This window comes from Phascolarctos cinereus, unplaced genomic scaffold (assembly GCF_003287225.1).
Source record: "Phascolarctos cinereus isolate Bilbo 61053 unplaced genomic scaffold, phaCin_HiC Scaffold_2;HRSCAF=192, whole genome shotgun sequence".
Classification (NCBI taxonomy): domain Eukaryota; kingdom Metazoa; phylum Chordata; class Mammalia; order Diprotodontia; family Phascolarctidae; genus Phascolarctos; species Phascolarctos cinereus.
In genome coordinates this window covers 309,564,759-309,592,607 of record NW_027555625.1, presented here as the reverse complement: position 1 = coordinate 309,592,607, position 27,849 = coordinate 309,564,759, and the positions used below count along the sequence as shown (strand labels likewise).

Sequence of the window (27,849 nt, the reverse complement as noted above, 5' to 3'; positions counted from 1 at the left end):
CTTATATGAAGGTAAGAAGTCAGTAACCTATTTAGGTCCAAGGATTATTTTAGAATATAGCCTTGAAACATAGGTAGAGGGGAAAGAGAGGAAGCGAGGAGTAAAGGAGCAGAGTGAGAATGGGAAGGAGATAATATCAGGAGAAGAGAGGAAGAGAGAGGGAGAGAAAGATAAAAATAAGGTGACAGAAAAGAATTACATCTCTTATGGGAAAAGATGTAGCAAGAAAGATCAACAATTGATGTTGTGGTGGGTTCCTAAATAGAGGCTAACTTTGTCTCAGGGGCAAGAGCTAAAGAATAAAAATGCAGGGGACGACAAGTGTGTGTGTGTGTGTGTGTGTGTGTGTGTGTGTGTGTTTGTGTGCATGTGTGTACACATACCTGTCTGTGTAAAGGTGGGGTGTGGAGAAACAGAATGTGACTGTGAATTTCTAGGTCTTGGGTGCACTCACCTCCTTGGTGCCATTATCCTGGATCAGGGTGTAGAGAGGAACTACTCGGTTGATCTCCAGTAGCACAGGTGTGGGGCTTAGTTGTTCCTTACCAGGCCGCCGGCACAGGTGGCAAGTGGATGGGCAACGGCCTTTCTCCTCACAGCGGATCTCTACTCCTGAGATCAGCTGGTCATCTGAGAGCATTTGGGCTGTCAGGAGGCCTGAGAGGTAGGTGATGAATGGCATGGATTTAAGCTCCTTCTTGTTGCCTAGCTCTGTTGTTTCTGGTGAGAGGAAAAGAAAGAAAAAGGGTTGGGTTGAGGGGAAGAGGGGGAAAGATAGAGAAACAGGGAAGGGAGAATTAAAACAACAGAGTACATAAATCTCAGGCTAATTAGGTATCAGATTCTGCAGGCCAGAGGCCAACCTGCCTCCATCCATCTGTTTATGATCTATAGAAGGATGAAACTCCGTAACATGGGGCCCAAAGCACTGCTCTGGAATCAGAGGACCTGGATCCAAATCCTACCTCTGGTGCTTGCTATCCATATAACTTTGGGGAAGTCACTTAACATCCTTGGGCTTCAGTTTCTACAAAATGAAGAAGCGGGACCAGGTAACCTCTGAGACCCCTTCTGGTTCTACATCTATTATACCAGGCACTGCTGACCTGGGATTACTATCTTGAATGGGGTTTGGAGAGGTGAAACAAAATGGCAGATCTTTGTTCATGCCTGCATTGGCACCTTCAGTCATGCTGCCCTCAAGCAGAAATGCTCTTTTGCCCTCCTGCCCACATAGGCCTTGCAAACTTTAAAGTGATATATTAATGTGAAACATGATAATGACAACAATAATGACTAATATTGTTATACTTATTGTTGTTGTTACTATTACCCCTGCTTCTAGACCAAGCTCAAGCTCCATCTCATCCATGAAGCCTTTCCTAGATGCTCCATCCCTGAAGAAGGGTACCAGCAACTCTCCATCATGAGAAGACTAGATAGCTGCTTGTCAGGAAAGTTATAGATGACATTCATGATTTACATGGGGATTGGACTAGGTCACTCTAGATCTATAATTCTCATGAATTAATCTCATTAGTCTTTCTTTCCTTAGAACTCTTGTGATCCTTCCAATCACCCCCCAAAAAAAAACAGATTTGGAAGAGACTCCAGAAGTCATCTAGCCCTACTGAGTCAGGGGACTGCATTCTTCATCTTCTCTATCACCCGCAATCCTGGCTACATAATAAGAACTTAATAAATGCTTGATGAACTTAGAGGCTTATATGTCACAGATGACTCAAGAGATCTTTATTATCGAGCCCCTTTTAAAACACATGCTCAAGATAAGAATGCATGTCTTCTGTCTGTAGCAGATGATGCTAGCACTAGTAAGGTTTATTAGATTGTCTTCTCATTCCTCCCCACAAGCAATTACAAAGCAGTTGTCACACTCTAACCTCTTGCTCCTTGGGACGAGTAGTACAAATTTGTAGGGTGGCTACAGTCATAGGATCCTGGGATTTAGAAAGGGCCGAAACCTGAAAGATGATCCAATCAAACTTTCTCTCTCCCTCTGTCTTTCCCTCTACTTCTCCTTTCCCCTCTTCTTCTATCTTAACAAAAGAAAAAAACTGAGTTTCAAAGACAAGAAATTACTTGTCCAAAGTAACAGAAGTAATAAGCAGCAGATCCAAGACTAGAACTCGGATCTTTTGACTCCAAATCCATGCATGATACCATGCTGCCTCTTTCTACTGTGGACTACTTGACGTATTTTCAAATAGATCTCCAGAAGGTTTTGGAAGCAACTGTTTCAAAAATTATCCAAGATACTCCAATTTGGGACCCTAGATTTTCCAGTAGGATTCTGTCCTAAGATCATAAGTTAAGACATTAGAGATCATTAAATTCAACTCTGTCATTTTGCAGATGGGGAAACTGAGACTCTGAGCAGTTAAATGATTTGCCCAGAGTCAAGTAGCAAGTGGCAGAGTCAGAATTTGAACTCAGGTCCTTTGATGGCAAATCCAGTACTTTTCACCTCCTACAATGCCACACTGCTTCTCCTATAAGATTCAGAAGGCTGCCAAGCCTTCACCAAGACCTTTCCTGGGTATCTTGGGTTTCTCCTACCTGGTTCATTTGTTCATTCATTCATTCATTCATTCATTCATTCATTCATTCATTCAACAATAATTGAGCATCCACAAGGCATTATGGATACAAAAAGCAAACAAACAAACAAACCCTTGTCTTAGAGGAGTTTGCATTCTAAAGAGAAGATTTACTATGAACTCTGAAAAGTACATGTGTTTATTTTACATGTTTTGTATTTACTTTTCTGAGCGCATGTTTTGTTCCTCCACTAAAATATAAGCTACTCAAAGGAAGAGTTTGAGGTTTTATTGTGGGGTTGGTTTTTTTTTTTTGGCTCTGAACATACTTTCTATTTACTTTTTTATGTACATGGTGGGAGGTAATAATTAAACAGCCACTAAAATCAAGAAGTAACACCTGAAATCAGCCTTGAAGAGATTTAGGAATTCCAAGATTCAGAAGGAAAGAGTGAAGTCTAGGTATAGACCTTAATAACATCATGGAGGTGTGAGATGGTTGTATGTCTGGTACAGGGTACCCCAAGAGGGCTAATTTGGGTAAGTCACAAGAAATATCTTTGTCTTGTCAAGGTTATCTCAAATAATCCTGCAATGATTGAAGAGGAGAGATGGTGTAGAGTTGGAAGAGACTTCTGCGACCACTTAATTCAGTCCATTCATTTTAAAGATAAAAATTCCAAGGGCCAGAGAGTTGAAATAGGAAGTGACAAACAAGGTGAGTGGTAAAGAAGCCTGGCCTAATATAAAGAACATTGGGCCGGACATTTGAGAGAACTGGGTTCTAATATCAACTCTGCTATAACTAGGAGACCTTGTGCAAATGTCTTTCCCTTTCTGGGTATCAGCTTCCTCATTTCTAAATAAACAAACAAAGAAAGAAAAAGAGGTACAGACTGATGATCTCTATGGTTCATTCTAGGTGGCACAGTGGGTAGAGTGCCAGGCCTGGAATCAGAAAGACCTGAGTTCAAATCTAGCCTCAGACACTTACTAGCAACCCTATATCCCTGAGCAAGTCACTTAACCACTCTCCGCCTCAGTTTCCTCAACTGTAAAATGGTGATACTAATGTAAAGGGCTTAGCATAGTGCCTGGCACAGAGTAAGGCACTTAATAAATGTTTTTTTTTCCCCTTTCTTACTTCTTTTTTTCCTCCCTCTAGGTAGTTGATCCCTTCTGATCAACCACCAAGTCTTTCTAACAGACTAGATGACCTTGATGAGTCCTTCCCATAATAAATCCTATGATTCTATGGCCCATTGTCCCCTACGGAGAAAGACAGGGAATCCTCTTGATCCTAGTCATGCTACCCCCAACCCACATTCCTGTGGTTCCCCAGTTCAAGGATAGGAGGGGTCATCAAATGTTGTAAAGTGGAAAAACCAACAACAACAACAACTCTGAGGAGCCCTGGAGATGAGTCATATCCAACTGAACAGCTGTCAAACATTTGTACCAGTGGGGACTTTCCAGAAAACATTTCCCTACCGGAAACAAGCCTATTCCACCCATCTGGGCCATCCTAGGTAAGGCAGACTCACTCAACCTGTCAGAAATCCTGGGTGCTTTGTAGGTAAAGCATAGGCTTGCCAAGGACACCCTTCCTTTCAACCCTCCCACCCATGGCACAGGCACTCCAAAATGATGTTTGGGGCCAAGAGCCCCTTCACATCCTTTAGAGTCTATGAATCTCCCATCAGTGGCCTGGGGCTCTTAGACCCAGGTTAGAGAAGAAGGAAGAGCTGCTTCATGCCCACAGCCTGTAGCGACATGCAGCAGATCTGGCAACATACTCTCCAATTAGAAATACAAATAAACACAGTATTCATTCATTATTCTCTGGGCCCCTGCGGGCCCAGGATGGGGGCTCCACCTTCTCTGTCTGGCTGTCAGCAAATGCTTATGTGCACTGGATCAAAGACTCCAGAGGAAGACCGAGTGGATTCCAACTAACCAATCTTTCAGTGGGATTAAAGTAGGGTAGTTACTAAGATAAACAAAACAAGACTGAGAAGGAGGCATCTCAGCAGCTGGGGAGACAGCCATGTATACAGACATGCAAAAAGAAATTTGGAACTGGTTACCAGAGAGATTAGGCTCTTGAAAGGTGGCTCCAAGCAATTTCAAGCCTTGCAAAAGAACTCTGGAAAAAAGAGCTGAGCTTGGCTGCTCAAGAGCAGAAAGGCAGGAGGGGAACCATAAGCATATTAGGGGCCTTAACAACATAGACCGTAGAATGTCAGAGGTGGAAGGGAACTTTAGCACACAAAATGTTGAAATATGAATCATTAAACAGAATGTCAAAGCTAAAAGAGACCTTCAGAACACAGAACATTATAGACAGAAGGGACTATAGAATACAGAATGTTAAAACATAGAAGATAGAATGTTAAAGCTAGATCACAGAATGTTGGACTATAAAATGTTAAAGTTGGAAAGGATCTTAAAGATACCTAGTCTAATCTCTTAATTTTGCAGATTTGCAATAAAGAAGTGCACAGAAAGGAAGTGACTCATTTAAGGCCACACAGTTGGTTACATATGTGGGTCAAGAACCCAGGTCTCCAGATTCTAAATTAAGTTCCAGAGGCAGGTCAGCAACTGCCTCTATAGGATAGTGACTGACTTCAAGAAATTTATAGTTTATTTATATAAATATACAGATACAAATATTTTAAAGAAGTATAAATACTTGCTGAGTGCCTAATACATGCTGAGTTCCATGTACTCATTGCAAGAGACAAAGAAGGGTAAGGTCTTCACATAGTCCAAGTCTTTGTCCTTAATAATATAATTGGTAAGAGACTAATGTATATGAACCAACAACAAACATGCCAAGAGAATATATAATTAAGATTTACATTTTCTGCTATTGTTCAGAGGACATCAGTGTCAGTATACAATTATTATTTCACTTCATCTTCACAACAACACTGGTAGGTAGGTGCTATTATTATCCCTTACATAGGGATAGGTACAAAAACTGAGGCAAACAGAAATAATGTGACTTGCCTAGGATCATACAGCTAGTAAGAGTCTGAGATTGGATTTGAATTCAAGTCTTCCTGACTCCAGATCTGGTATTCTCTCCACTGGTTGGGGTGGGGGTGGGGGGAATCACCTGGTGGTAAGCAACTTGAGATAGAAATTGTTTTGTTTTATCTTTGTATGCTCAGTGCCATGCACATTCTAGATATTTGATATGAACTGAATTTGAATTGAACTGAATTCAAATCCTACTTCAGCTAGGCTTGTCTTCAAATGAGACATATCAGTCAGTGTGTCTCTTCTTGAAGACTTTCCCATTTGGTAGGAACAACCAGATGTTCTACCCTATTGCCATAGTCTTCAAGAACACATAGTCATCTCTTCCCCAACATAAAACATAAGAGAAAGACCTCAATGGAAAAATACCAGCAAGGAACTGGAGCAAAGACACCTCCAGAGCACTGGGGTTAACGGGGGTTGGGTGAGTTCTACTAAGGCATTCTTCCGACTAGAAAGCTGTGTAGAGAAATATTCCAGACTCACATGGTGAGAACTGGAAATCAGCCATCATATTTTTTTTCCTCTTGGGGAAGCTGCCCTTTCTAAAATCAACCAGGGCCCACTAAAGGAACAGAATGAAATGGGGGTCTGACAAAAAAGAAATCTGGAGGGTGAAACTGCTGCTCTTCCCATTCCAAACTCCCATGATCAGACCAAACAGTTTCTTGCTTGTCTTACTGTATTCCAGTAATGAAAAAGTGAGCAGAAAAACTTTCATTCTATACTTTGGAGTACTAATAAAGTACCCCCACCATGCACTTTGAAAGAGGCATATAAATTAAACCTGAAAGTAATGTGACTTAACAAAGTGGTCCATTCTTTGAAGGAACTGATTCTCTTCCATTCTCCACCCCCCAAAAAATGTACCCATTGAGTTAAAATACAACCCTTCACTTTGCAACAAAAACAGGCCATAGATCTTTGCTGGCCACTCTCTGTCCAATAAATCCTCTACATTCACCATCCATCACCCCAACAAGTGGAAGAGATAATCCACCTGCTTGGGGGCAGGAGTTAAGCTCAGGACTGCTGGGCTGATTTCAGAAAGGCTGCATAGAGCACACAGCTGGTGAACAGAGCTCAAGGCCTGGCTTTGCCAAGATGTTGCTCTGATTGATAAGAGAATGTGGGTGTGACAGGGTTCTTCACAGCAGGCAATAGAGAAGCCAATGGAAAAGCATGGAATTATGCCCACCTTCATCATCCCCACCACCACCCTCACCCTTTGAAGGTGGGGCAGAAGTTGAGGGGAAAGGAATAAAAAACAGAATGGTGATTTCTGAATGTTCCAAACGATGCTGAGAAGCCACATCTCTAGTGAACTCCAATGGCACAAAAATTATGAACCATATATTCTAACATCTGATTGTCTATTATTTTCTACTATTCTCTTAGAGTTCCAAGTGTCAACCTTTCAGCCACAGGTCCTTACAATAGTAGTAGCTTATTTGTCTATTTGTAACAGGCATGGGGGTATGCTCAGATTTGCCTTTCCCAATGGAAAATACAAAGCATGTGCAGAGATATTCCCTTTCTGGTTCCACTCAACCATGTGGAACACAGACATCCTATTTCTGGCCATATGTGACTCAGGACCTTATACTGTTTGATGATGAAGAGTCCTCTAAATTGGCAGCTGAACAAGAAGAATTGATGACTCAGGGGTTTGCAATGGGAAATGAAGAATTCTCTAGTTGGCTACTGATAAAGACCTTAGTGACCATACAAAAGAGATGAGCTGCATCTCCTTTCTTCCTTTTCCTTCTGGCTAAGGAAGAGTGAAGACTGCTTTGAGCTTTGGACAGAATTGGGTGGGGAAAGGAGTGGCTTCCCTGTATCCCCCCCCCAAACACCATGTGTCCCTGAGGACAGTGCCACCTCTCTGACTTTGTGTTTGTTCTTTCCTGATCTTAGGCAAACAAGTATCCCAAGATAGAATTGTCCAGGAAGAGACCTTGTGAATTTTGAAGGGTATAGAGATCCGCATCTACATTGATGGTAGCAGAGTCCACTGAAGCAGTAGAGGTTGGTGGTAAATATAATGCCTACATCAGCAGTACAAAGACATACCCAATATATAAAGAATATAGATGAATAAAGAAAGACAATCATCCAATGATGGTAAAATCTTCAGGGAATGTAAGCCTTCACTGTGGAGAGAAATGCCAGCTATAGACTCAATAATGGCATAGAAGCTTAGAGACTAGCAGAGAATTATACCTAAGGAGAACTTGTGAGACTCTACAAAGGTGACTTTCGCCACCCGGAATTACGACTTACCCTTTTGCCACCTGTGTTCTCTATATGTGTGCCAAACTACCATTGCACTCCAAGTTTGAGCCCACTCCTTTCTTGGATGTGTATTTGTGGTAAATTGAACTCGAGGGTTTTTTGGGGGAGGAAGTTTTGTCCTTGCTATTTCTCTTTACCTTTTCTAAAAGCTAACTGAGGCCACTGGCTGATTATTGATAGGGAGAAGAGTGGGGGCTTGGAAGTTACCTGTTAGAAGAATAGTACCTTAGGGTTACCCCTAAAGCCCTGAGTGAGAAAGCTTGTTACCCCTCTTGTGACCCAACATTTGCGTGCAACTGGAAAGTGGTGGATCATCGTTTCACAGATCTAAAGATGGCAGGGAAAGTATTAACAAAAGTGGGTGCTACCTATACAACTTTATAGCTTACATATTACTTTCCACACAACAATCCTATAAGCATAGGCTTGCAAGAGTTGTGGGAGTATACGCTAGCACACTCTGGGGTGTGTATACTCTAGCATCCCCAGCCCAAGCTTTGTGTACTCCTATGCCTGCAAGGTGGGCAGCTAGGTGGTACAGTGGATACAGCACTAGGCCTGGAGTCAAGAAGACTCATCTTCCTGAGTTCAAATCCAGCCTCACACACTCACTAGCTGTGTGACGCTGCACAAGTCACTAAACTCAGTCTGCCTCAGTATCTTCATCTGTAAAATGAGCTGGAGAAGGAAATAGCAAACTACTCCAGTATCTTTGCCAAGAAAACACCAAATGGGCTCACAAAGAGTTGGACATGACTGAAACAACTGAACAACAATAACACAACATGCCTGTGAGGTAAGTGCATTAGTCTTAATATTCTGCATTTTACAGATGATTAGATTGAGCTTCACGGAATAGAAATAGCTTACCCAAAGACATGAAGCTAGTAAGTGATAGACCCTTACTGACCCCAAATCAATGTTCTTTCCACTACACCAAAGGGATCATATCATTTATATCCTCTTTCTCCCAACAGTAGCAATATAACCTAAGAATCACATACACTCAATAAATACTTGTTAATTGATCTCAGTTGGTATAGATAAGAATTTAGTTTATCAAGAAGCACAATTTGCTGCTCTATTTTCAACCTGGATATCACAACAATCATGTAACCTGCAGGAGTTGATGAGAGGAGGCTCTGGACGCCACTCCTGTCCCTATACATTCCTATTCCTCTGCTGCCTCCAACTTCTACCTACCATACTGTGCTTTCAGAGGGACGGCAAAGAGACAGAAGGCCTCATATTAAATACATTTTTAAGCAAGGGGAAAAAGGGTAATTTTTATACTAGCCTTCTATTTGCCCTTCAGTTGTGAAGGCTATTTAGGTTTGCATAGACATCTGTATGACTTGACCAGATCTGTTGCCACGTATTGTTGGCTGAACTAAAGCAAAAGACTTGAGAAATTCACAAAAGACTTTTGACATCCAAATAGGATTTCATTTACTACTAGATACTAATGACAGATAATCATACTCTTAAATTAGGTCACTTAATTGAAGGACAAACAGAAGGCTACTGTCAATTCACTAATTGTGTTTGCCCCCTTTTAGACATTGATGTAAGGACAGTAGAAAGAAGCTAAAAACAAGAATAGCTTCAGCTGAGTAAAATGTGCAGCTGTTGGAACTCTTTTCTTCACACATCCCTTCTTTCTCTTAGCCCGGCTTCCAAATGGGACCGTGTCTGGTTTCAAGTCCAATTCAATTCTGAAGACACTACAACCCATTTATGTGAGTCTGGGCGACTCAAAACCTTTCTTTTTTCCTCCCTCCCCCCAGATTCCCACTGGGTAATATCTGTTGCCACAAACGCTCAACTGAAATGACCAGTTCTTATTGGTAAAAGGCCAGTGCTTTCCTGTAGGAGGTGATGGTATCTTTTTCCTCAACCAGAAAACAAAGCAAAGGAATCAAATCCAGGGCCAAGCCAGCTCAGTTGTTTGCTCAGTTTATTCGGTAACAGATCAAGGCACTGACTTGCTGGTTAGCCGGGTTCACTTATGCAACAGACTAAAACTCTGAGCATTTTAAGACCCCATAGGGACAAATGGGTGGCTCAAATTAGAAATGTTAAAGGAAACAGAAAGAGGTGAGATTTTGTATTATAAATAATTGTCTTTATTACAGCTATGCCCCACAGGAATTGCTGAACTGAGATGATTTCTTAGATGGTATTATTCATGTTTGCCTTTGGAAGAGTACTATTGCTTTGGGTCTGAGTCAGCATCCCATGGCAGCTGTCCTCAATGATGGGGAATGTTGCCCACTTGAACATCAAAGAGGTCCCACTGGTGAGCAGGCTTGAGTCCACCCTCTTACAGTTGGAGTCCAGAAGTTCATCCTGTACTTAAAACACTGCTTTCATTATGTTATTTCCCCATCTTAAGGCTTATGGTGGCTCCTTAATTGTCTGCCATGGTGTGTTAAAATTACAAAAGACCTAGTATAGAGTACTAGGCTCTGCTGAATGACTGCTGAAGCACGTCATTTCCCTCCTTTGAGTCTCAGTTGTTTCGTGCATAAAATGGGAATAAGAGAATCTATCTTGTCCCACTCCCCCTAGAGAAGTGCTGTGAGGATTAAGTTAAATAAATTATGTACAAACTCTTCATCAGTTATAAAGTGCTATTCAAACACAATGTATTTATAGTGATGGTGATAACTTTAATAATAATTATTAGCATATTCCTTTATTTCTGTTGTATCTTTTTATCATTGGAGGAAGCTTAAGGGAATAATCAAGAACTCATCTCAACTCTAACTAAAGCTCAACTCTCAATAGTACCTACGGTGTCTGGGGGGGCACATGAAAGGAAGTCAAGAATCATATTACTAGAAAGAACCTTACAAAGGTTGTCTAATCCCTTCATCTTATGGATGGGGAAAATGAGACTCAGAGAAGTTAATTGACTTGTCTGAAGTGTCGAAGCTAGAATAGAACTCCAAAACCCATTGCATATACTATTACAGCTGTCTCCCCTATTGTATCTAAAGTAATACAAAGAAGGGTGGCCCAGGAAAGGGCCCTCTTGGGGAATGTTACTGGAAGATAACATCTACCTGGTTTTAAAAGATTTTGTTTGAGGCCATTTTACACATTAAGTACAAAACTCACTGGGCTCAGGGGCAGCTAGGTGGCACAATGGATGGAGCACCGGCCCTGGATTCAGGAGGACCTGAGTTCAAATCCAGCCTCAGACACCTACTAGCTCTGTGACCCTGGGCAAGTCACTTAACTCCATTGCCTAACCAAATTAAAAAAAAAAGTGGGTTCAGCATGCTGCTATCACAAGGAGAAGTGGAGATGAGGGGGAATTGGGACCAACAGTGAAGGAGAATTTAAGGAGCCATAGAATTGTGGTATGGGGAAAGACCTCTAATATTTAGTATCTACCTTCAACCCTCTCACAAGTAGAATCCTTCCTCTGTATACACAGATCTTGTCCTGTCACTCTTCTACTCAAAAGTCTTCATGGGATCCACATTGCCTCCCAAGTTAAGTTCACTATCCTCTTGATGTCCTCTTGCCTCTCAAATACCCCTGTAACCTGCCATTACCAAATCATTCTGGTCTTACTTCATAAGGTTCCCTCCTATGTACACTACACTGTTGTCAAGCTGAACTTTTCTCTGCTCTCCAAATAGATCATGTTCTTTTAAGTCAACTTACCTTTGCTTACTTTTTTCTCCCTTGAGTGAAATGTCCTCTAACCTCCTTGTCACTTATCAAATACTTAGCCATTCCTTAAAGTTCTAGTCAGATATCATCTCCACAAAACATTCCCTGATCTTTCCAGTTGGTATCGACTTTCCTCTCAGATGTCACTGTATCTCTTTAATGCACCAATCATGTAATGTTGCCGACCATAATTCTGTTTTGTATCTTAGCCTCCTGATGACTTATAGTCCATGACAGCAGATAACCTATCTTGTCTAAATTTTGTATTATGTCTGGCATGTAGCATAGTGTTCTTTGCACACAGTGAGATTATAAATGTCTGCTTAATGAATGGTTTGCCATGAACTTGGGTAAAACAGAGTCAAAATAGAAAGTGGTACAAAAGCAAAGGAGGCTTCATAGGCCTATTGGGTAGGTGGGGAACTCCTGTCATGAAATTGTCATCTGTGTTCCATTCCTATCCCTCCCTAAAAGACTATCCCATTAGCATGATCCTTCCAACAAATCTGTCAAGTCAGTACTCTAAGTATTCATACTCTTGTTTTGTAGATGAGGAAGCCAAGGCCTACAGAGGTTAAATAACTTGCCCATCGTCAAACAGTTGGTAAAGGCTGAAGAGGGTATTTCAACCCAGGTCTCTCCTGACTTTAAATTCAGCATTCTTTCCACTGGACTACCTCCTGAAGGTAGGGTACACATCTTTGTCATGTATACTCACACACAATACTCACCCCTACCCCTGCCTCCAACTTTAGCACAGTTCCTAGAACATAGTGAGAGAACTTGCTCTATCAATGCTACTCTGCAACTTAAAGTCTTATAGACTTGCCTGGGGATCACTGAAAGGTTGAGATAATTTCCTAGGATCATATAACCAGTATATATTAGAGGCAAAACTTGAATCTGGACCTTCTTGACTCTAAGGCTGGCTCTCTAACAACTATCCCTCACTGCTTCTCTAAATATAGTGCTATATACTTGGAGCAAACATTTGTTGAATCAAATTACCACGTTCCACTAGAAAAACTAGTTGTGTGACCTTAAGCAGATCATTTTCCCTCTCTTAGGCCTCATTTTCCTCTTCCATACGATGAGTTGATTGGTGTACAGTGATTCTCAAAGGGTGGTAGAAAATTCCTTGGGGGGTCTGCAAGGCCCACAAGGTCAAAACTATGCTCAAAATGATAGTAAGACATTTGAATTTCTAATATATAAAATATCAATAGGAAGAAATCACATAAGCCAAAGTCCTTTGGGGTCCTTGATAATTTTTAAGAATGTAAAGGGGTGCTAAGATGAAAAAGTTTGAGAACTATAAGTCTATGTGATCTGAGAGCTATCTTTGGAATATTAGAGCTAAATGGGCCTCAGAAGCCATCTGGTCCAACTCTCTCATTTAATAGAGGAGGAAATTGAAGCCCTAAGAGATTTAATGACTTGTCCAAGGTCACCCACTAGCAAGTAACAGAGTTGGGATCCCAAGCCAGATCTTCCAACTCGCATTCCAGGACTCTTTCCACTCCCCTATGAAGTCTCTTATAGACAAATCCATGATGTCCAAGGTGCTTTAGGGCTAGCTATAAAGTCCTAGGAGTCTAGGAAATTATTTTTCCATATTTAGGCAGGTCTCCCCTAAAACATTTTAGTCAAAAGGTGTTTTTACTCAATTCTTAAAGATCCATAGCACCCCTTAGCAGCCCTCTCTGGTATTAGAATCCATAATGGCACAGTGCTAGAAGTGTAGGGTTTTAAAGTTAGAAGGGATCTGAGAGGTAGTCTAGCCCAGTCCCGTCATTTTACATAGAAAGAAACTAAGGCTCAGGAAGGAACAGAAACTTGCCTAGTAGAAGTGGAGCTGGGAACAGAAACCTAATCTTCTGACTCTCAATACTCTTTCATGAAACTTGAACTCACCCCTCCTTGTCCAAAGGCATTTTCTAAAACCTTCCATAAAAACATTTAAGCCCTGGGGGCATATCCTCCACTGTGGTGTGTGGGGGGTTAGGTTTTTAACTGTGGGGTGAAAGGAGAGTGACCTAGGCTCTTGGATATCTACCTAGTAACAATGCCTGCTGAGTATTTGAGTGGTTTTGTAGAGGTTTTCTCTGCCTGAAGAGGATGCTATATCCTATAAAAACTAGGTAAAATGGCAGATAACCAATCCCAACACAGAGATATACCATCAGAGATATAACATCCCAGGTTGGGGCAGGCACCAAGGGAGAGTGGATGTCTGGGTCTACTGGGGTATGATGGAGAGAAGGCAGTTGCTGATCAGTTGCTGCCCTCTAGCGCCTTTTCAAGGTGATGGCTCTTGGGAAAAGTTTTTGCTCTTAACCGGGACCTTCTTGAGGGACCCTGCAAGAGGGCAAAACAGCAGTTGAAACAAAGTACTGGTAGTACTGTCTGAGTAGGCTAAAGAGAGCTTGACAATTCTAAATTTGAGAGGAATCTACAGCATCAATCATGAAATGACAGGAAGCCTTGATGTTAGGGTTGGGGACATAGTGCGTAGGGAACTAGACTTGGAGTTATAAAGACCTGAGCTCAAATCTTAACATTTTTGTCTAGTCATTTTCATTCCTGTCTGACTCTTCATGACCTTATTTGGGTTTTTCTTGGCAAAGATTCTGGAGTGGTTTGCCATTTCCTTCTGTAGCTCATTTTTCAAATGAGGAAACTGAGACAAACAGAGTGAAGTGACTTGCCCAGGGTCACGCAGCTAGTAAGTGTCTGAGGCCAGATCTGAACTCTAAAAGATGATGCTTCCTGCTTTAGAATTTTAATAACTAAGAATCTGAGCAAATGACATATCTCTGTGCCTCAGTTTTCTCATCTGTAAAATGAGGGGATTGGAACCAATGGTCCTTCGGGTCCCTTCCAGCTCAAAATCTATGACCATTTTTCATAGACTCAGATAGATTATAAGACTTGGATTGTAGTCAAGGCTTTGCCACTTATTACTCTTGGGATACCAATGACTCAATCACTTCATTCATTAAAAATAATGAATGAAAAGGAGGAAGCAGGATGCACTAATTCTGGAACTAGCAGACTAGGGTTCAAATTTTAACTCTGCTATTTATTATCCCTGTGCCTTTGAGAAAAATCAGCTAACTTCTTTCTGTCTCAGTTTCCTCATCTGCTTTCTGAGGTCCCTTCCACCTTTAACATTCTGTGGCCTTTGAGGTTATCCAGTCAACAGGTATTTATTAAGCACTTACTTTGTACCAGACATTGTGCAAAGTACTGGGGATAAAAAGTAAGGCAAACACACATACACGCATACATGTCTTCAAGGAGCTTGCATTCTAATTGGAGATAATATGTTTAAATAACTATGAACATATTAGACATTGAGAGATAGAGAAAGCATTTATTAAATGCTTACTATGTCGAACTATATATCGCATAAATGGAAATCAATCTCAGAGGAAAGCTGGGAAGAAGGGAAGAGGAACAAGGTAAGGCCTCCTACAGAAGGTAGAATTTGACTTTAGTCCTGAAGAAATCTAGGGAATGAATCTAAGAGGTAAGGAGCGAATATTAGGCACTAGAGAATAAAAAGAAAGAAAGAATCCTTATTCTCAAGGACTCTACTAGGGGAAACTAACTAATGAACTAACTCCGTGTGTATGTGTGTATATAGACATATACACACATACATATATGCACATATGTGCATATTATATACATGTATTGTGTGTCGTGTGTGCACTTGTATATGTATACACATATACGTATGTGTGTGTGTGTGTGTGTCCATGTGTGTATACACATCAAAAAAAATAAATATAAGGTAATAGGAGGGGACACCAGCTTGGGAGGCTAGATTTTGCCTTAAATCTTTTCCTTTCTCACTCACTCCATCTTCCACCTCTCACTAAGATCTGGCTCCCTCCCAACGACATGGCCTCCCTAGCCACCCTTTTTCAGCACTGGTTATGCTATTCCCTTCACCTGGACTCATTGGTCACAGCTAGAGAGCAAGAGGCTCTCCCTCTACCACTATCTCTCAGTAACCTCTCCTCCTTTGAGATTCGTACTTACCACCCAATCAAGATTTTGGGAGCCGCTGTCCACTGACCTCCAGGACACTCTCTTCCCCCTTCCTTTTTCAATGAATTCAGGTCCTGGCTCACAAGATTTTTCTCCTCCCCAGCTCCAAACTTCATGCTAGGGAGTTTCAAAGTATACATTGATATTCCCTCATTTACTCAAACTTCCTAATTCTTCATTTTATTCATTTCATATGACCTACTCTTCCGCCCCATGAGAGCTACATACAGAGATGGTCATGCCGGTGATCTTGCCACCACACACAAATGTTCCACTTCTATGTTCATAAACCTAAAATTCCTTTATCTCATCACAATCTGTTGTCATTCCACCTCTTTTTCTGCCCTGTAACTCCAAACCCTGTTCTACATCCTCATCATGACTTCCAATCTCTTGACATCTTTGCCTTTCCCAGGCCATCAAGCCTACACTGGCTACACTCTCTTCCCTTCCTCTGGTAAACCAATTGAACTCTACACTGGCCTCTTTTCTCTTTTATACCTCTTTTTCATATCACCAATCTTGCTCGACCAAGGCTCAGCCTTGGATCAATCCCCCTCTGTTGTCTTCACTCACATTCACGCACTGCCGAACAAAGCTAGAGAAAGTCATAAAACCCTACTCACTGTATCCACTACAAGTTTTCCTCCACAATCTTGACTGGGCCCTCATTTCAGAAAAGCAATTCTTTTAACACCTCCATAATTAATTCACTATCCCACTTATCACAGTGACTTTTCCAAACTTTTCTCTGCCTCCTCAGGCCACCCACACCTCCCCTCTACTCACTGTCTCGACTGAGAACCTTGCCTCATATTTCATTGAAAAAAAGAATGAGGCCATTCTCTGGGAACTCCTTGTTCTTACCCATGCCTCATCTCACATCACTCACACACCTTCTCCCACTCTTTCCTCATTCACCTCTGTTTTACATAAAGAGGCAGCCCTTCTCTTTACCAAGGCAAATCTTTCTACATCTACAAGGGATCTCATTCCAACAGATTGCACTCTTTATTATCCCTTTTCTCCCATTAATATTCAACCACTCCTTATCTACTGGCTGCTTCACTACTGCCTACAAACATGTCCGTATCTTTCCCTATCTGCACAAAACCCTCACTTGATCTTTCCAACCCTGCCATTCAACACTGACTTCAGACGAATTCTGGCCTCATACATTTATTAGCTGTATGACCCTGGGCAAGTCACTCAAGATCATTATGCTTCAGTTCCTTCATCTGTAAAATGGGTATAAGTTGAGCACCTCCTTCTGAGGGTTGTTGTGAGGGTAAAATAAGATATTTGTAAAGCGCTTTGTAAACCCTAAGTCACATGGGAATACAGTATCATCATCGTCATCATTATATATGAGAAAATTAGGTTTGGAGAGGTTAAGTCACTTAACCAAAGTCACACAAGTAGCTACAAAGAATCTAAGAACTGGAAGAGCCAAGAGTAGAAGTTATCTAGTCTAGGTCTGTCATTTTACAAATGAAGAAACTTAGATTCAGAGAAGAAAAAATGAACTTGGGGATCACACATTCACACATATGTGAACTGGAATCCTTAGATGCCCAGGCCTATACTAGTACTACAATGCCTTGCTGACTATGTCTCCTTAATCTCCAGCCCCTGTTCCAACCTGATGTCCTCCTCAACCCTAGATGTTATCCCTAGAATGGAAACGGGGTTTCTGCTATAGGATTAAACCACTTTCTCCTTCTTTACCCTTGTCTCTTGTGAAGAAGTGGTCTTTCTCCTTGCTAAGGCAAACCTCTCATGGGTACAAATAGTCCCACTCAATTCCATCTTTTCCAGCAGACTGACCCTTCTATTATCCCTACTCTGTCACTAATTTTCAATCTCTCCCAATAGCCTGGCTGCTTCTCTACTTTCTACAAGCATGCCCATGTCACCCCTCTCCTCAAAAATATTCTCACTTGGTTCTTCTGTCCCAACTATCATCCTATATCTCTTCTCCTTTTGGTGGGTAAAATCCTTGGGAAACTTGTCTCAGGAAGCACAATAGATGCCTCTCCCCAAACCCTCCTACTACCTAACATTTCTATTACTGTCGAGGGCACCACCATCCTCTCTGTCACCCAAGTCTGCAACCTAAGCATCAACTTTGACTCCTCACTCTCACACCCCATATCCAATCAATTGCCAAGTCCTGTTGTTTCTACTCATATGTGCCTCCGTCTCTTCTTTGCCAATGCCATCACCCTGGCGCAGATTTTCATTACCTCACACTTGGACTATTGTAAGAGTCTGCTGGCTGGTGTCCCTGCCCGCAGTATCTCCCCATGCCATGCCCCCACTCCACTGTTGATCTTCTTAAAATGCAAGTCTGACCATAGCACCCTTTTATTCAATAAATTCCAGCTGGTTCCCTATTACCACCAAGATAAAATATAAAATCCTCTTTGGCTTTCACAATCTCAACTCTTCCTACCTTTCCAATGTTGACATATTCACTATCCTCCATATACTCTATAATTATTGTTCTTCCTTGGACACAACACTACATCTCCCATCTCTATATGTTTTTATTGGCCACAAGCCATTCCTGGAATATTCTTCCTCCTCATCTCCCTTTCTGACTTCCCTGGATTCCTTCAAGTCCCAGCTTTAAAAAAAAAAAAAAGGCCAACCTTTTGCAAAAAAAGACTTTCCTGGGCCTCTTTAATTGTAATGTTTTCCCTCTAAGATTACCCCCCAATTTACATGTATAAATTTGTTTTTACATAGTTGTTTGCATGTTCTTTCCCCCAGTAGACTGTGAGCTTCTTGAGCAGGGACTGTCTTTTGACTTTCTTTATATCCCCAACACTTAGCACTATCCCTGGAACTTGGCAGGTATTTATTAAACACCAGTTGACTGAGTATCAGGAAAGGCTTCGTGTAGAATGCGGTATTTAAACTGCATCCTAATGGAAGAGAGGGATTTTGTGAGTCAGAGATAAGGAAATAGGACTACCAAGTTTTGGTGACTGGTTGGGTATATAGATTGACAGAGTAAAGGATAATATTAAAGATTTCAAACCTGTGATAATGGTGCCCTTGAAAGAAATACAGAAGTTTGAATACGAGTTGGTTTGATAGGAAAGATAATAGTTTTTGGTTTGGACTTGTTGTGTTTGAGATGTCAGTATGATTTCCAGCTTGAAATACATAACAGGGCATTGGTAATGTAAGACTGAAGTGCAAAGGAGAGATTGGGGCTGGACATATAGGTCTGTGAGTCATCATCATACAGGTAATATTTGAACCCATGGGAGCTACCAAAAAAGGGTAGAAAGAGAGAAGATGGTTTAGTACACAGGCATGGGGAAAACTCTTAAGGGGCATAATATAGATAATTAGACAACAAAGGAAACTGAGAAGGACTAGTCAGACAAGTAAGAAGAGCAGCAGAGTGTTGTTGCTCAATCATATCTAACTCTTTGTGACCCCATTTGGGGTTTTCTTAGCAGAGACACTGGAGTGGTTTGCCATTTCCTTCTCCAGCTCATTTTACAGATGGGGAAACTGAGGCAACAGGGTTAAGTGACTTGCCCAGGGACACAAGCTAGTAAGTATCCGAGGCCAGATTTGAACTCAGAAAGATGAGTCTTTGTGACTCCTGGTGTGGTGCTCTATTCACTGTGTTATCTAGCTGCCCAAAGCAAACAGCAGTGTCATGAAATCCCAGAGAAAAGCAGGAGAAAGTGGTCAACTGTTTCAAATGCAGCAAAAGTCAAAAAGGATGACAACTGAGAAAATACCATCAGATTATGTCCCTTACACATCCAAACACACGATTCTATGATCATAGAGTCATGGTGTCATAGGATATTAAAACTGGAAGATTCCTTAGAGATAACAGGCTCATGGGATTTAGATATATAAAGCATCTTAGAGATCATTGTGTCTAACCCCTTCAATTTTTCTCTGAGTAAACAGAGTGAGAGAAGAGAAGTTACTTGTCCAAGTTCACAGAACCAGCTGGAAAAAAAGCTGGGATTCAAAGCCACAGCCTCTAGCCTCCTTGTTCTACAGATGAAGCCCAATAATAGGAAATGGTTTTCCTAAGGTAATACAGTTAGGAAGGGACAGGGTCAGGATTAGAACCTACATATCTTGACTTTTCTCACCATGTCCATTCTGTGTTTTCATGTTGATTAATTAACCCTAACTTTTATATTACCATATTCCTACTGAGAGTCCAACAAGATGAGATGGATAAAGATCTGTCCCTGGAGTCAGGAGCTCTCACCTCTGACACATACTGACTATGTGACCCTGGGCAAGTCACTTCTCCATTCCCCAGGCAACTGTGTAAATCTACAAGTCTCAAAGCAGATGCTGATCTATACTGGCAGCGGAAATTTTCTCACAGGGAGTTCCTGAAACAGATGAAATTATAAACTCAGTCATGAGGAGATTCTTCCTGAAGAGATATCACAACAAAAATAGATTATACAGCACTAAAGCAGCAGTATTTAAGGTGAAAATGGGTTACATATTTTCTATATAATATTTCATTTCATAATGTATATTAGACACCTTAGGGATCTTGGTCTGCAGTTAGTATATTGGAAATGGCAGTGGTGGTGGTGGTGAACAATGTTCTTAAGTGAGTAGAAATTCCCTGGAATCATAGGATTTAGAACTAGAAGTCTCCTTAGAAATCATGGAGTTTAAACCTTTATTTTATGAGGCAAGGTGAAGTGATTTAACCAAAGGTTACAGACATAATAAGCAGTGAGGCTAGGGATCTGATCCCACAACTTCCAATAAAAACACAGAGACCTTTCCAGTATACTATAGTGATCATCAAGAGCTCTTTGAACTCTACCATTCTGTAATCTGGTCACAGGATTACAGAAATAGATCACAGATCTTAAAGGCAGAGATCACATTTCCCCTGCAAGCTAAGCATCCACCGGTTATTTAATTGATCCTCGTGAGCTTTGTTCCCCAATTGCTTCCTCTCCCTCCCCACCATTCCCACCCCTAATTCCAATATCGGCCATTGTCTGGATGTGTTCCTGTTTATACACATAATAGATGATAACTTGACCTGAAAACAGTACTCCAGATGTTGCCTGATTAGGGTGGGTGACAGCAAGACTTTTGCCTCCCCCATTTGGGACATTACTTTTTTATTAATGTAGCCTATGGTAACATCAGCTTTTTTATGCTGCCATGTCCCAATGTTAACTTATGTTGAGCTTGCAGTCCACCAAAACCCCAAATCAGCCTATGTGATCTTTATTCTAGTCCTGTATCCCCCATCCAGTACTTATGAGGCTCATTTTTTTACCCTAATTATACAATTTTTTTATCCATAGCTATATACCAGCTCATCATTTTAAGCTGTGGAAGTCTTTTTTTCAATTCTGCCTCTATCATCAGGTTTTCTACTGTCTGCATGTGTATTATTTGCATCAATATTATAAGAAATCCTTTGTCCAAACCTTGATTACTTTTCCATCAAGTACCCCATTTACCACCTGTGTCCTCAGTCTGTGATACAGTCCTTTGCAGTTGCCAACACAGTGCACTGAAAAAATTCCTTCAGCATACCTTTCTAATTCTTCAACAAGACTATCAATTTTACTTGAGAGTTAGACTTGGGGGTCAGTAAGACTTGAATTTTAATTCTGCCTCTGACATTTACCACCTGGGTGATTATAGGGAAGTCACTTTCAGAATCTCAGTTTGCTCATCTATAAAATGGACACAATAAATGTAGCAGTACTTACACTGTGGAGATCTTTATTGTGAGGTTTAGATGAGATAATGTATGTCAAGCACTTTGAAATTCTGAAAGAGCCCTAGAAATGCCAGATGGGTGGTACACTGGAGAAAGAGCTGGGCCGGGAGTCAGGAAGATTTGAGTTCAAATCTGGCCTCAGACCCTTACTAATTCGTGATCCTGGGTAAGTCACTTAACCTTGGTCTGCCCTGGCTTCTAGAAATTGGGGATAATAACAAAAGCTAACTACTAGGGTTGTTGCAAGAATAAAATGAGATGATATTTGTTAAGTGCCTTATAAACCTTAAGATGCTACACCACTGCTAGTGATTAATTATTATGCTAGCTATTAAGTTCTATCACTACCAAAGTACCTAGTATTAGGCTTGCCTTATAACAGCTTAACTGCTCTAGCTTTTTGGCTGTCTACACTGAATTAAAGTAGTCTAATCTGTCTCTGGACAATTGTAACAAAAATCTTTGGCATGAGATAAAATCACAGAGACCACAGAACTTTAGAACATAAAACATCCAATGTCGGAACTGAAAGGGACTTTAGATCGTAGGATGCTAGAAAACAGAACATAAAATGTCAGAGCTGAGAGGCATCTTAGAGATCTTCTAGTCTAACGTTTTCAGTTTACAGAAGGAGAAAAGGGAGTCCAGAGAGGTTTAAACCAGGCCTAAATACCATCTTAGTATTCATATACAGCTTTTAAAGCATGATGGCAGCTTTTAAAATAATAGGGTCAGAGTATCTCAGCCACATTATATGTCAGGAGATTATTAAAGTGCCCTCCCCACCTTTTATATTCTCTCTCAATAGCTTCCTCTAGACAGAAGTACTTCTTTATGAGGCTTAAGATCCTGAAGAGGGTCACTTTTAAATGCCATCTGTTTCCCACAAAAAGTGAACAATACTCATGGGCTTATGGGTAAGCTCAGGCCTTAGAATATAGTCAGCTGTTCAATCATCAAAACTGCTTGGTACTGGCTAAGAAATAGGGAGGTGGATCAGTGGAATAGGTTAAATATGCAAGACACGAGTAGTCAATGACTACAGTAATCTATTATTTGATAAACCCAAAGACCCCAGCTTCTGGGATAAGAACCCACTCTTTGAAAAAAACTACTGGGAAAACTGGAAAAGAGTATGGTAGGAACTAGGCATAGACCCAAATCTCACACCATATACCAAAATAAAGTCAAAATGGGTTCATGACTTGGATATAAAGGCTGATACCATAAGTAACCTGGGAGAACAAGGAATAGTTTACCTATCAGATCTATGGAGAACAGAAGAATTCATTACCAAACAGGAGATAGAGAACACTATGAAAAACAAAATGGATAATTTTGATTACATTAAATTGAAAAGGTTTTGCACAGACAAAGCCAATGCAACTAAGATTAGAAGGAAGGTAGAAAATTGGGAAAGAATTTTTACAACCAGTCTCTCTGATAAAGGCCTCATTTCTAAAATATATAGAGAATTAAGACAAATTTATAAGAACACAAGTCATTCCCCAGTTGATAAATCGTCAAAGGATATGAACAGACAGTTCTCAGATGAAGAAATTAAAGCCATCTATAGTCATATGAAAAAAGGCTCTAAATTGTTATTGATTAGAGAAATGCAAATCAAAACAACTCTGAGATACCACATCACACCTATCAAATTGGCCAACATGACAAAACAGGAAAATGATAAATGTTGGAGAGGATGTGGGAAAATTGGAAGGCTAATACATTGTTGGTGGAGTTGTGAAATGATCCAACCATTTTGGAGAACAATTTGGAACTATGCCCAAAGGGCTACAAAAATGTGCATACCCTTTGATCCAGCAATAGCACTTCTAGGGCTATATCCCAAAGACATCAAACAAATGGGAAAAGGACCCACATGTACAAAAATATTCATAGCAGCTCTTTTTGTGGTGGCAAAGAATTGGAAATTGAGAGGATGCCCATCCATTGGGGAATGGCTGAGCAAGTTGTGGTATATGAATGTAATGGAATACTATTGTGCTATAAGAAATGATGAACAGGCTGACTTCAGAAAAACCTGGAAAGACTTATATGGTCTGATGCTGAGTGAAGTGAGCAGAACCAAGAGGACTTTGTACACAATAACAGCCACGTTATGCAATGACTAATATTGTTAAACTGAACCCTTCTCAGCATTACGAGGATCTAAGACATCTCCAGAGGCCTCGGGATGGAAAATGCTGTCCACATCCAAAGAAAGAACTATGGAAGTCGAATCGCTATCACTTATTTTTACCTTCTGTTGAGTTTTGTTTCATCTTTCTGATGGTTCCTCCTATCGGTTTTCATTTTTACTTACAACTTCACTAATGTGAAAATATGTTTCATGGGTATGTAAATGTAAAGCCTACATCAGATTGTGCGCCGTCTTGGGGAGGGTGGGGGGGAGGAAGTGGGAGAAAAATTTTCAACTCAAAAGCATATGGAAGTGATTGTTGATAAATCAAAATAAATTTAAAAAAAAGAATATAGTCAGCTATTCCACTCACATGAGAGGGTTGGAGGGAAGTCCTTCATTTCTGCTTTGCAGGGCATACTTGACAATGTATGTAAACCAATGGCCACACTCAGCAAGATACACCTTTGTGACCTGGGTCTATTATTATCCCTCTCTAGAGTTCCATTTCTTCCCCATGGTATATGAAAAAGAATGTTGGACTTGGACTCGAAGACCTGGGTTAGAGTCCTAACTCATCTGCTTTATTACCTGAATAGCTGCATGGAAGTCACTGAACATCTCAGGGCCTCATTTTCTTCATCTGTCAAATGAGAACATTGGACTAGAGATGACCTTTACAATCCCATCCAGCTCTAAATCTATTATCCTATGATGAGTAAAATGAAGAGGTTGGATTAAATGATTTCTAAGGTCCCTTCCAGATCTAAATGCTTTATATAAACTCAGGGTAGAAGGGAAAAGGACAGCTATTCTTTGTCTTTGGATCATAGAATGTACAGGTAGAAATTACCTAGAGATAATCTAGTCCAACCCCCAAAGAAAGGAAGTAGCTAACCTAAGGGTTATATACTTGGCAAGTAACACAATTGGGATTTGAATCCAAGTCTTCTAATTCCAAATCAGGGCTCATTCCATTCCATTCAACCTCACTCCACTATACTCCATTATACTACCCAGCCTTTCTTAGTTAGAACCTCATTATACCACTGGGGTAGGTGAATTTTTTACCTGCCACTCTTTGCCAATACAACACATTATCTATATCATCACTACCAACTTAGCCCAACTTTTCTTACTGGCCCCTTCTTACCTGACTTATACTGTAACTATACCCACAATCCATTAAGGACATGGCTGTACCAACTAACTAAAATAAAACAAACTAAAAACAAAATTTCAATACTTTAAAAAATAATTTTAAAAAGTATCAGGGAAATTTCTCAAGCCTATAAGAAAATATTCAAATGGCATCATATGGATGAGATCAAGGTTGAGGGAAGTAGAAAAAAGATGAATTGTCTTCATCTTTACAAGTATCTATCTCCATAGCCCTTGAAAAGAAATTGGGTGGCTGGATTTATTCTTTGTGTGATGAATTCCATCTTTAGCTATGATTTGTATGAAACAGTACTTTAGACCTCCATTTTATAACTTGCATGCTAGGTAAATAATGTATAAGATATATTTTGACTTTTTGTTCTGCAAAAATTGAGAGGAAAAAAGAGGAGGGGCCCTGGAATAAGTGGGGAATAGTGGGATGCAGTATATGATAGGAGGAATGGCAGGCATTCTGAAATAGTATGATAAAGTCATAAAGATAATCCAAACCAATCTAGTAAACATTCATTAGGTCCTACTATGTAAAAGCACCGTGTTTGGCACTAAGGATACAAGAGTGAAACAAAACCAGTCTCTACTCTTAAGGAGTTTATGATCAAAGAAGTTAAACTATTAAGCAAGGAGGAAGAGAAGGTTAAATTATCATGAGGACAGAGAGGGTGAGGAGCCAGGCCTAGAGGCAGTAGGGAAATGTAGGACCAGTTCTCCCAGTGGAAGGAGGTGGGATGGGAGCAGAGAAGGATCCAGGGAAGATAGGGAAACAATCAATTTTTATCCTTCTTTACTCTCGAGAGTCTATGCAACATACTCTCTCCATCCCAGGCCTGAAATAGTCACAGGAGAAGAGAAAAGGATCCTGTGAGAAGCTAGCCCCCAAGTCTTACTATATCCTAACCCCTAGACCCAAAAGAAGTAAATTTAGAGCTTAAATGGGGGATAGGATGAATGAGGGGATCAGAACTTATTTCTGTTCATATAAAGTATCAGGAAGGAGCCTGGAGTTTCTGATATACACAAGCTCCTCAAAATGAAGGGTACTGAGGATGTGATGTAAAGTCTAGGAGTTGGTTCACAAGTGAAGTGAATAGAAAGAATATCTAGGTAACTCTGGGTCACTGAAAAGTGAAGATGAATGAGTGAGTGATAAAGGGATAGCCTTACAGATATCAATAGCAACTGTGATGTTTTATTCAAGGACTATCCTAACTCTGAAAGAACTATGATTTTCTCTTGGAATTTGTTTTCAATCAAAAGCAAATACGTATGTAATGCATCTTAATTTCACAGAATGTCAGGACTGCAGGAATGTGTGTGTGTCTGTGTGTGTGTGTGTGTGTGTGTGTGTGTATGACAGAAACTGACAACCAGAGGCAGAACCAGAGGGAGAAACAGAGAGAAATAGGAAGAGAAAGAAGGAGGGAGAGACAGAGATATAGAAACAGAGGGAGGGAGAGAAGAGAGGGAGATGGAAAGAGAGGGGAAAGGAGGGAAGGAGGAAGAGAGAAGAGGAAAAAAAGGGGAAAAGGAAGGGAGAAAGGGCAAAAGAGGGACAGGGACAAGAAAAGAGAGGAATGACAAAGGAAAAGGAGAGGGAGAGAGGGAGAAGGGGAGAGGTGTGTGTATTGGTGCGTGTGTGGGTGTGTGGGTGTGAGAGAGAGAAAGAAGAGAGAGAGAGAGAGAGAGAGAGAATGAATAAAGGCTCTAGGCATATCACAATTTTCCTTGTCTCTGACCCTTTGAAATACACATTTCTATGTAGACAAGATTAAGACATGCCATTGGATGAACAACCTATTGAAATAACCCATCAGTCCACATATTTTGGATGGACATTGAAGGTAAACAATGAGTTGGTCTCAGAATTGAATAGGAGGATAGATATTTTGGAATTTGGCAAGTGCTTTCAATTATACCAAACTACTTCATGCCACCAAAGTCCATCTTTTGTTACCATCAGCATTCTACTTGTGCTTACATTAAAGTCCCATTTATGTCTCATCATACTATAAACATGTTCCTGAGTTTGTTAAGACTATGACATGAGACATTTTGAGTTTGCCAAAAAGTATCTGAGTATGGGTATTACGACTGACATAATGTCCAAGGACCAGCCCAGCAAAATTCAAAGAGGCTCATCTCTTATTTGGCTATGGGATGATTCATCTTGTTTCTACTAAGCAAGGAAAGGGTTGCAATCTGTACTGGTAAAGAGAATAGCTACACACTGTTAAAATTATAGATACTTGTGATACTGAAGTATTCTCCTGGTGGTGCTATGTGGCTATGAATCACAGAAAACCAAGATCTCACAAGAGGTAAAATTGTATATGACCCAAAGGGGAACGGAAAGTTGCAAGAGTGGGTGTAAGTGGGCTGTAGCATATTGCCAGCACTGACCTGCATACAGGAAATGGCATAAAGATATTGCCAAGGACATGTCTGATTAGAATAGGACGTGGGCTGATCATGTAGCAAGAGTGAAAGATAACAGATGGATGTCCCCCATATCTGTGAAATGCATAACGGCATCTACAAAATTTTAAAAGAGCTAGAGGAAAGCCCCCAGCCTGTTGGTTTGATTCTTGTTGGAGTATTTATGGAAAGACATAGACAAGAATTGCAAAGGATGAGAAGGTATGTGAAGGTTATCTGCACTAGTGGAGTAGTAATCATGACAGTGCAATTAATAGAGCCATTGAAGATGTTGCTGTCATCAAAGTAGACATAAAATCAGGTTAAACTGATATGAAGAGTTATTTTACAGTAGGAGGAGAGAGGAGAACCCACAATAGGGCAACATTTACCCTGAAGAGTTTTTGTGGAAAAGGAAAGCACAGTTCAACATGATTTTCTCTTGGGGAAGTGGTGGGAAGTGGCGGCACTAAAGGAGAATGGTTATGATTCTGTACATCTATCATCCTTGGGTCTTTTCTGTTACCAATTGACATCTCCTTCTCCCCTACCATCTGTCATCAACATATAATAAAGGAGACTCTAGATCATGGTGGTCAAAGCAATTCCCCACATTGACCACCCAGAGATGGCTCTGTAGAACTGGAAGGCACATCAAGAGGTAACCTCTGTTTTCAAATAGGTTAATATATATCTAAACC

General features: G+C 40.6%; 1 protein-coding gene across 1 annotated transcript in view; it reads right to left on the bottom strand.

Moving 5' to 3' along the window:
- ASTN2 (astrotactin 2) overlaps nucleotides 1–27,849 on the bottom strand; it is a 1,115,013-nt gene that overhangs the window by 306,386 nt on the left and 780,778 nt on the right. Inside the window, 1 exon segment of the mRNA XM_020990605.2 lies at nucleotides 455–720. Within this exon segment, the coding sequence (XP_020846264.1) occupies nucleotides 455–720 (266 nt within the window).